This window comes from Nicotiana tabacum, chromosome 22 (assembly GCF_000715075.1).
Source record: "Nicotiana tabacum cultivar K326 chromosome 22, ASM71507v2, whole genome shotgun sequence".
NCBI classification, from domain to species: domain Eukaryota; kingdom Viridiplantae; phylum Streptophyta; class Magnoliopsida; order Solanales; family Solanaceae; genus Nicotiana; species Nicotiana tabacum.
In genome coordinates, this window is record NC_134101.1 from 8,430,554 (window position 1) to 8,440,700 (window position 10,147).

General features: G+C 33.1%; 1 protein-coding gene across 1 annotated transcript; it reads left to right on the forward strand.

Annotated features, from left to right (window-relative positions):
- Positions 1-1,481: 1,481 nt before the first annotated feature.
- On the forward strand, positions 1,482-6,793 carry LOC107822067 (serine carboxypeptidase-like 20). Its single transcript, XM_016648560.2, has 14 exons — positions 1,482-1,780; positions 1,889-2,034; positions 2,823-2,899; positions 2,997-3,119; positions 3,322-3,424; positions 3,504-3,541; positions 3,617-3,718; positions 3,848-3,928; positions 4,025-4,267; positions 5,022-5,087; positions 5,194-5,315; positions 6,081-6,194; positions 6,300-6,345; positions 6,525-6,793. The coding sequence occupies exons 1-14, from the start codon at positions 1,626-1,628 to the stop codon at positions 6,606-6,608; spliced, it is 1,500 nt and encodes a 499-aa protein (XP_016504046.1). The 5' UTR covers positions 1,482-1,625; the 3' UTR covers positions 6,609-6,793.
- The last annotated feature ends 3,354 nt before the right edge of the window (positions 6,794-10,147 follow it).

Genomic DNA, 10,147 nt, shown 5'->3' on the forward strand with positions numbered 1-10,147 from the left:
GATAGCGCCAAGTATAGATGAGGATCTTAAGTCTGTCGAATACAAACAAAAAATATTGGCCAAATGGAAGTGACACAATTCGAATATAATTGTTTTCATACGAAGGACATATAGTTCAAACACTTGAAAGTATAAAGTCAACCGAGTGTGCAATCACTTTTATCTATCTTATATGTCTAGCATGACATGAAAACTTGATATGCATCTAAACTCTATTATATGGCTTATATGACAATCTCTGAAAGATTTAAATCGCTTAAAGCATATATAATTGTTGGTCATGAAGTACCACATCCTAAGTACAATTTGTGCACATATGTATCTTGCTATAACTATAAGCATGATAATGTGATAGCGAGAATTTTTACCTTTATAGAGATATTGAAAAGATCATTCCACGACATTATATAAAGACATTACATATTTACCAAGAATGATGATTTCAAGGTGTAACGTATTCATTCAAATCAATATGGCTGATTTGTTTATCAAATATCTACCAACGATCTTTTAAAGATAGTGCACAAGATTGGAATGCGAAAGCTCAAAGACGTGAATTGATTGCCTAATCAGGGGGAGTTAACACGCGTTGTACTCTTTTTTCCTTACAAGGAATTTTGTCTCAATGGATTTTCCTTGCAAGGTTTTTAACGAGGCAACAAAAAAGCATATTGTTAGATATGTGTACTCTTTTTCCTTCACAAAAATATTTTTTCCTCTTGGTTTTATTTTAGTTAAGCTTTTAACGAGGCACATTATTTGTTGAATAGACAATCAAGGGGAAGTGTTATAAATAGAATTGTATTTAAGGTGAATGTTTATATTTTAAAGAGATCTTAGAGTTTGTTAATTGGTGGCGAAGTCATTTTTTCCCTATAAATAGAGAGGTTCTATACCATTATAATTTATCGCAATCAATAAAATTTCTCTCAATATTTTTATGGACTAATTCGACAAGAGTGAGTTGATCTAGTGGTGAGCACCCTCCACTTTCAACCAAGAGGTTGTGAGTTCGAGTCACCCCAAGAGTAAGGTGGGGAGTTTTTGGAGAGAGGGAGCCGAGGGTCTATAAGAAACAAACTCTCTATCCCAGGGTAGAAGTAAGGTCTGCGTACCCACTAGTAGAATTATACTGGATTGTTGTTGTTGTTACTTTTTATGAAATACTCCTCTTCTTTTATTGTTTTATAATTTATAATAAGGAGTAATTTTCGGAATATTTGGTTCTTGATATATCATGAGATATATGTAGCTGTAAAAAAGGAAGTTCTCTCAACAACAATGATTGAATACCAGAGCATCTTTCATTAATAAATTCATACCAACAACCAAAAGACTTCAAATTATTTTCAGTACTCAATTTAGTAATTAAAAAAAAAACCACTGAACTATATAACAATCAGATAATAACTAATTTCCTATATAAACTGACTTTACTATATGTTGAAAAGTAAAAAGTACCTTATCTTCTCTCCTAATCTTGCCTTATAAGCAATGAAAGGATCAAATAGATTAATAAGTAGTTATGATTGTACAGTACATTTTATCAAAGTATAAAACCCATCATTTTGTGTGTTTTTTTGAGGAAACATCAAACACTTTTCTTTAGCTTTCTCATACCAAACATGGCAAGAAAAAACTCTTATTTTTTACACTATAATATATTACTGTTAAGTTTCTTGGCATTTTCATTTCTGGTAATAGAAGGTGTACCTGAGAATGCATTGATAACTCAAATTCCTGGCTTCAATGGCACTTTCCAGTCAAAGCATTATGCTGGGTTAGTATTTCTTTTCTTTCAAAAAAAAAATAAATCTGAACTTTTGCTTGAGTTATAGTGATTTATATATTTAGTCTGAATATTTTTTTTTTCCAAATGGGTTTTCAGATATGTTACCATAGATGAAAATCATGGTAAGAAATTGTTTTACTATTTTGTTGAGTCTGAAAAAGATCCAACAGAAGATCCAGTTGTTCTTTGGCTCAATGGTGGGCCTGGCTGCTCAAGTTTTGATGGCTTTGTCTATGAGCATGGTATGAACTCTACTACTATTGTTTCAAATTTAAGAATGAGGATGTAATAATGTGTTTGCTTAATCTTTAGGGTAAAGAATTTTTACGCTATCAATGTATTTTCACTTGTTGTAGCCGATAACTTGCCTTATTCTTTAGGTTATTAGTCTCAGTTTTCATGGACGATTATATGTAGTTATCTTTTTATGGATGGTTACCTATAGTTATCTTTTAGGTGATTTGATAGTGTAAAAGCTTTTTTACACGGGCAATATGTAGAAGTTAGAACCGTTTTTAGTCTTTTACATTGATAATAGGCAGGGGCGGAGTTAGAAGCATGTGTGTGGGTTCGGCCGAACCTAATAACTTTTGCTCAGACAATATATTTGTGTTGAAAAGTTCATTAAATATGTACAAATATTAGATTTAGAAGCCAGTTATTAATACTTGAAGTCGTTATTCTAACAATCGGAACCCATAAAGTTTATAGCAGCGTGTTATAACTTTTTCTCTGACATTGTCATAAAAATGTTGATTTTTTCTTGAAAAATTTGAAAATTCTTTTAACCGGCTCAAGTAAAAGATGTTATTAGCAAATGTAGTTCTTATTCTTTTAACCGGCTCAAGTAAAAGATGTTATTAGCAAATGTAGTTCTTACTTGTGAGAATTAGGATCATATATTTGGACAAATTAAAAGATCCATGGAGATGCAGTTGCTAATTCTCATTTATCATAAGCAAATTAAAGGATTTCTTTCATTATATTTCTTGTCTTCTATAATAAGAAAGGGTATTTCTTTACATTGCAGGACCTTTTAATTTTGAGTTGGGAAAGACAAGTGAGAGCCTGCCTATTCTGCATAATAATCCACACAGTTGGTCCAAGGTTATTATTTGTGTTAATTCTACTTGTTCATATGCTTGCATTCATTAATTAATTAGGCACACATTATGAATATAAGGAAAAGATTTGATTTTTCCAGGTTTCCAGTGTAATATATCTGGACTCTCCTGTTGGCGTTGGGTTTTCTTACTCAGGAAATGAATCTGACTACAAGACAGGAGACTTAAAGACTGCATCTGATACCCACTCGTTTCTCCTCAAGGTAACATTATAGAAACTGACTAGTTTTACGCTGGCTATCAACCTATCTGAATACTCCTTTCTTCCGGTCTTGGGACCGGATACGTGAGCAGCTCACATAGGCGGAGTTCTAAGTTTGATAGTTTTACCTAATAATACAATTCATTTATTTTCTATATCGTTCTAAACTCATTTATGGTTCTACTAAATGATGTTATCGCTAGTGGTTTGAGATCTACCCGGAGTATCTCAAGAACCCATTCTACATATCTGGAGAGTCTTATGCTGGAATATATGTGCCAACTCTGTCTTATGAAGTAGCAAAAGGTAATCTGGATCTTAAATGAGCATGTATTGGTTGGTATGGCGGGGGAGCTAAACAAACTAACCTTCTGCTTGTTTTTAGGTATTGATGCTGGAGTAGTGCCTGTTATCAACTTTAAGGTATATATCATTTCAAGATTTTGCGTGTTATAACTAGTTGTTTGGGCTGTAAATTCTTTATGTTGTATTGCACAGGGTTACATGGTGGGAAATGGCGTGACGGATGACATAATAGACGGTAATGCTCTTGTTCCATTTGCACATGGTATGGGCCTCATTTCAGATGAATTGTTTGAGGTATTTGCTTCTTCTTGTTTAATTTTTTAAGTGCTTGGATCATTTGACTTCTGAATTATCAGTAAAAACCTAATTGTTGCCTCTTTGTCTATTAGTAACTGGTCTCTGATTATTCTTTCTCATGCTCAGGAAGTTACTACTTTATGCAATGGAAATTTCTATGAACCAGCGAGTAATAATTGTTCAGACAAACTAAACCAAGTTGATCAGGCAAGATGTTTTTCTATCATTCTTGATTCATTTTGTCGACACTGTAATTCATTGCACTGCTTTATAGACCCAAATTCACCTTACCACATATTGCAGGATGTTGCGGATCTAAACTTGTATGACATTTTAGAACCGTGTTACCACAGTAAAGATTCTAGTGTAATTTCCACTGGTAACTCAAGATTGCCAATGAGCTTTCGGAAACTAGGTGAGACAGAAAGGCCTCTTCCTGTCAGAAAAAGAATGTTTGGTCGCGCATGGCCTTTTAGAGCTCCTGTAAGAGAGGGACATGTCCCAACTTGGCCGGAGATTCTCAATGGTGCCCACGTCCCTTGCACTGTAAGTCACTCTTCATTCTTTGTTTCCTTTTGTTTGTTCTCGAGTGGTTCTCCATTGAATTCTCAACTTAACTAATTTTATATCAAAGCAAGTCCATGAAATTTACTTGTTTATCTTTTTAGTATTCTTATCTAGTTGCTCTACTGTCTGACTGTTGTCTTCCCAATATTAAATTCCATCTTTCTAACTCTGCTTACCTATTTACGACAACACTCTCATATCCAAAAAAATTCAACAAAATTCTAGATAGAGGATAATTTAAAAATTGTAATGCCACAGCATTAATAGAGTCAGAGCGACCCTGGAAAGCTGTTAGTAGTAATAGATAGTAATGATTTGCTTACTATATGCCGAAGGGTCTAATAATTTGAATTTACACTGTCTTCTGAGAGTTTCTGTTGTATACAGTTAATAGCCTTATATGAGTGTCAATAAGCTTTTTATGCATATTTGCTGTGTTAAAAGTGGTTCTTATCAATTGATGAGTGGAAAGTATAGCTTTACGGGCTTTTCATGGTTTAAGCTGTTTGTCTATTTTGTAATTTTCCAATGAAAAGCATGAACTTCAACACTAAATGAGTAAGCTCAGACAAATTTAGCTCAAGAAGAGGTAGGCATGGTAACCTTCCTGTTAATCTTGAATGAATTGGATGTTCCAATGATATAAATTTTAAGTTCTTTTACACTTATTTTATTCCCTCTTTGAGGAATTCATGTCTTGATTCAGTCACATAATCTGAGATGAAATATGCAGGATGATCGTGTTGCTACTGCATGGCTCAACAATGAAGAAGTTCGTAAAGCAATTCATGCCAAAGAAGTAAGAGATTATTTTCTCATCTGTACTTTGCTTTAAAGATGGCGATTTACCTATTTCCGGAGATATTTTCTTGGAGATATATGATTTAGCGTTACTGGTACAACAGACAACTGTCACAGGTCCCTGGGAGTTATGCACAGGCAAAATACATCTAATTCATGATTCCGGAAGCATGATTAAGTATCACAAAAATCTCACAGCTCGGGGATATCGAGCACTCATATACAGGTTTAACAGATAACAAAGTCCCTAGCTTCTTTCTATGCATTTTTCTATCCTTTTTGAATTACTCGTATATTATTGTGTAAGCACCCGGCTTCTTTCTAACTTTCAACCTTTACTTCAACATTTCTTCTACAAGTATGCTACAGTATGTAAGTCAAACCAGCATCTTAAACACCTCAATTACCATCATATAAAACGAGATTGGGAGAGTATCAAATTAGTTTCTGATTTATATGTAATGAAGGTGATACATATGGACTTTTTTGTGACTGGTTGCTGTATAATAATGAGTTTGAATTTTCGATCATTTTACCGGGGATATTCTATGTTCCTATCTAGCAGGTTGCAACTATCAGAATGCTTTTTTATGTGCTTATAATTTATGATTTTAAGATGTCCTTAAAAATCTTATACTATGATTTATCAAATACAAACTAGCTGTTGGGAACCCTGTGCAAAGTCTACTGACTATTCAAAGGCTGTTTAACAATATCCAAAGAAAAAGTGTGTTGATATTTTGAGATAGCTGATTGCTGCATTGAGCCGATGGTCTATCGGAAACAAACAACCTCTCTACCTTCTTGAGGTAGGGGTAACGTCTGCGTACACACTACCCTCCATTGACCCCACTTGTGGAATTACACTGGACTTGTTGTTGATTACTGCATTGACTGTAGTGACCCTGGACCTGATCACATGCAAATTATGTGGAGATTTTTTTGATGCTATAATCCGAAGGATTATATTCATTTTTAATATTTCTTGCAGCGGGGATCACGATATGTGTGTACCATTCACTGGTTCAGAAAAATGGACAAGATCGCTTGGATATAAGATTGTTGATGAATGGAGGCCTTGGTATGTAAATGAACAAGTTGCAGGGTAAGTCTGTATCTTCATCTTCTAATTCCTATTCATGTTTAACTTTTCTAATGTATTGCATTTCTGAAAAAAAAACCATTTTTAATGCTTAAACTTTTTGTGCAGTTTCATACAAGGTTATGACAACAACCTCATTTTTCTAACTATTAAGGTATGTTCATATCAAGATTTTTTTTCATTATGTATCTTTTTTCTTTGATTTAATAATAATAAAAGATTTCTACAACATGCTGTTTCCACGGCTCGAACCCATGACCTCTTGGTTACACGGCAGTAACTTTATGCCAAGGCTCCCCTTCTTTTCATTTAATTAATTTCCGAAAATTTCAGGGAGCTGGACACACCGTGCCAGAGTACAAACCACGAGAGGCCTTGGCGTTTTATGCGCGCTGGCTAGAGGGCAAGAACATATGATTATATGAAATTATGAAATAGACATTAAGTCCAATTGTTTCAGAGATACAAGAGAATTTTTCTTTTCCCTGTGCATAATGGGAGAATTTTCTATAAGGAAAAAAGGGAAAAGAGTATTGGATTTTTACCATGTATTTAAAGATGGATAAATCTCAAGCCTGCAATAAGAAATGACAATTTCTCCATTATTCAGCATATTTTTGTCATCTTTCCATGCAAATTCGTTTCCTAAACTGTTGTACTGGTGTTTTAAACAAACTATATGAAACAAAACTCATATCGGAATAAAATAATAAAGGGCAAATGACATTGCTATAGGATTGCGTGGAGGTGTTCATAACACGCAGCGGAAGACAATAACAATTCTAGGCATATTTTTTCGTGTTTAAAATTTATTTTGCATGTCAAAGATCGGATCTAAGACGTACCTAGTGAAAAAAGTCTTATTTTAAATTTCTTCGATAGTGCGAAGACTCTATACGTATTCACACCGAGACTGATCCTTGCTATCAATTCTTTGATCAATAAAATCCCGCGAACAAATTGAATAAAAATATTGTATTAAAATTTTTCTCAAAAATCTCAACTCAAAGGTAGGAGAACAAGAAATAATTTTTTTGTACTAGTATTTTCTATCTTGGCTTTGTATTGCACTATTACTTTCTCAAAGCAATTTTCTTCTCAAGAATAACTCTCTTGGTTTTTACATGACTTTACAATATGTGTAAGATCTATTTGTCACTAATTCTTAATTAGGACACTCTCTCTCTCTCTCTCTCTCTCTCTCTCTCTCTCTCTCTCTCTCTCTCTCTCTCACACACACACACACACACACACACACACACACATATATATATATATATATACATATACATAATTTTTATTGGAAAAATACAAATCACATGTTTTATGGCAAATATTTAAAAAAAAATATGTAACTAATTTATGGATATATATATATATACACACATATACATAATTTTCATTGGAAAAATACAAATCACATGTTTTATGGCAAATATTTTAAAAAAAAATATGTAACTAATTTATGGAATTCAATTCTAAATTAAATTCTACAACTTAGTCATACTTTTAAAATAAAAACATGTAACTCATTTATGCAATTGAATTCTATTACTTAGTCAATATTTTAAAATAAAAATATGTAACTCATTTATGGAATTCAATTCTAAATTGAATTCTACAACTTAGTCAACATTTTAAAATAAAAACATGTAACTCATTTATGGAATTCAATTCTAAATTGAATTTTACAAATATTAATTATAATTATCAAGTGAGTATGTGTGTGTGATTTATATCAACACAAATATTAATTATAATTACCAAGTGCATATATATCAACCAAGAGATGTAATTTAATTTTTTTATTTAAAATAGAAAACTTCAACTTGTCCACAATATTAATTATATCCTTTGTGCTAGCAAAGAATATAATAATATTTTATTTGGACTAATAACTAAATTTATTTGACTAATTAAATTCTTTAATTTAATTATCAAATAATAAAGTAATTAATCCTTTAGCAAAGATCAGAACACTCGTTAGTGTGCGACCCCATAGGTTCAATACTAAGCCGGTAGTAAATTGATCACATCAATATACTAATCAAAGGTGGCGTCTAGCAACACTCCTTAACGACCGGATAGCATGAAGTATACAATTTACTCTCAAGAACCTGTAAAAGAATAATGTATTAATTTCTTTTGTCCTTATAGCTCTGGGTCACCCTAGGATATGGTTCAACTGTTAAATCATAATAGGCGGCCGACTATGTGTTCATGTCAAAAATAATCGACCATTGAATGACCTAAAAAATTATTTTCTTCTTTCATTCAATCGCCTTGGCCAAGGTCTTAATTTGGTCGGTTATAATTTATGACAACATGGAGTTTAAACTCATTACCAAGAGTTGACAGATTCCATCTTGATCAATCATTAATTCTACCAGTAGTTAATCGTACCCAATATCCTTTCAACTATCGCCCTAGGGCCATAGATGTCTAGTATCAAAGCACAATAAATAACTTGTCAATTACTATGATGATATCAGGTCAAAGGAAACTCTTACATCACATTCTTCAAGAGAATATCCTATTGACAGTTTATGGTAATTCTAACCATTAGGAATTATCCAATGAATCGGTTCAATGATCATATCTCTATATGCATCATCTATTTATGTTATTTAGTTAATGAGATCAACTAATCTTTATCCCATAAATACAATCACATAAATATTGATCTAACCGGATTACTAATGTCCAAATTAATAATCCTACGATCAAGAACAAAATTTAGATTAAATTGTAAGAGACTTTACTCTCATTACCATGATCTCCATCATGATGACAAGTCTCAAAATTTAATCAAAGACCTTATTAAATTAATCAAGCAATTAATAATAACTATGATAAACGAATATCAAATCCCATATATTTTTATATCAAATAACATTCACAAAAATATGTTCAAATCATCAAATATGAGATTGGATCTAGGGCATATCTAATATATCCCTAATAATCTCACACTTGCACTAGAGCCAATTGTTCTTGTACTTCATTCCCAATTTTCACTTGTGCTTGTTAAACGCCTTTGCTCCAAGTGTTTTTTTTTTTTTGAACAACATATCCCAAATTTTTTTTTGCCTAGTGACTAATATATAAATAAAATCCCAAAATGGGTCCAAAGCTTACAAGATGTCCAAACCAAAATAGAAGTTGAAGTTGCATGAAGCTACTAGCTATTAAAAAGATAGAAAAGCTAAAATCTAATGAACTAGCTATTACAACATGATAAGTTGAATGCTTCCTTCTCCTATTGGTGTATGTGAATCTAATTGTCATTGAAAAATATCAAGCAACACCTATCAAACTCTCACCAGGCGCCAGGATATATTGTCCATAGGCTAAAATGAATTTCAAACATCTCCGCCACAGAGTTGAAGCCAGCATAGTCTTCCAAGTGTAGCTACTATATGATCTCCATATGCAGTGGACTGATTTTGTTCAAGTATTAATCATGTGCTATCTCACCAAGATTAATGTGTAGAAGAGGAGCCTGGCTTTAGGCAGGCTTTGCAAGGCAAAGTCCAGGCATGAGCTAGCTTTAGGCAGGCTTTGCAAGGCAAAAGCCAGGCAAAAGCCAGGCTTTACAAGGCAAAAGCCAGGCATGAGCTGGCTTTAGGCTGGCTTTGCAAGGCAAAAACCAGGAATTAAGCAGGCTTTGCAAGGCAAAGGACAACCTTTGAAATTGTGCCTTTTTGTGATCTTGTAAGCTCAAATCCTTCCCTACTAGAACCTTTAATGTAGACATCATTATAAACATTGCTAAACCATCCTCATATTGAGCATGAAAGCATGCTAATACCACTGAGAAATGATTCAACAATCTCCAAAAATACCATATGATGAGTTCAACATTTTCCTTAGCATTTGGACATATCAGTTTGTGCAGAGTCCAATCCTGTGAAGCCATCAGTCTGGGTTCTTCTCTTTGCTATCCTAACCCTAAG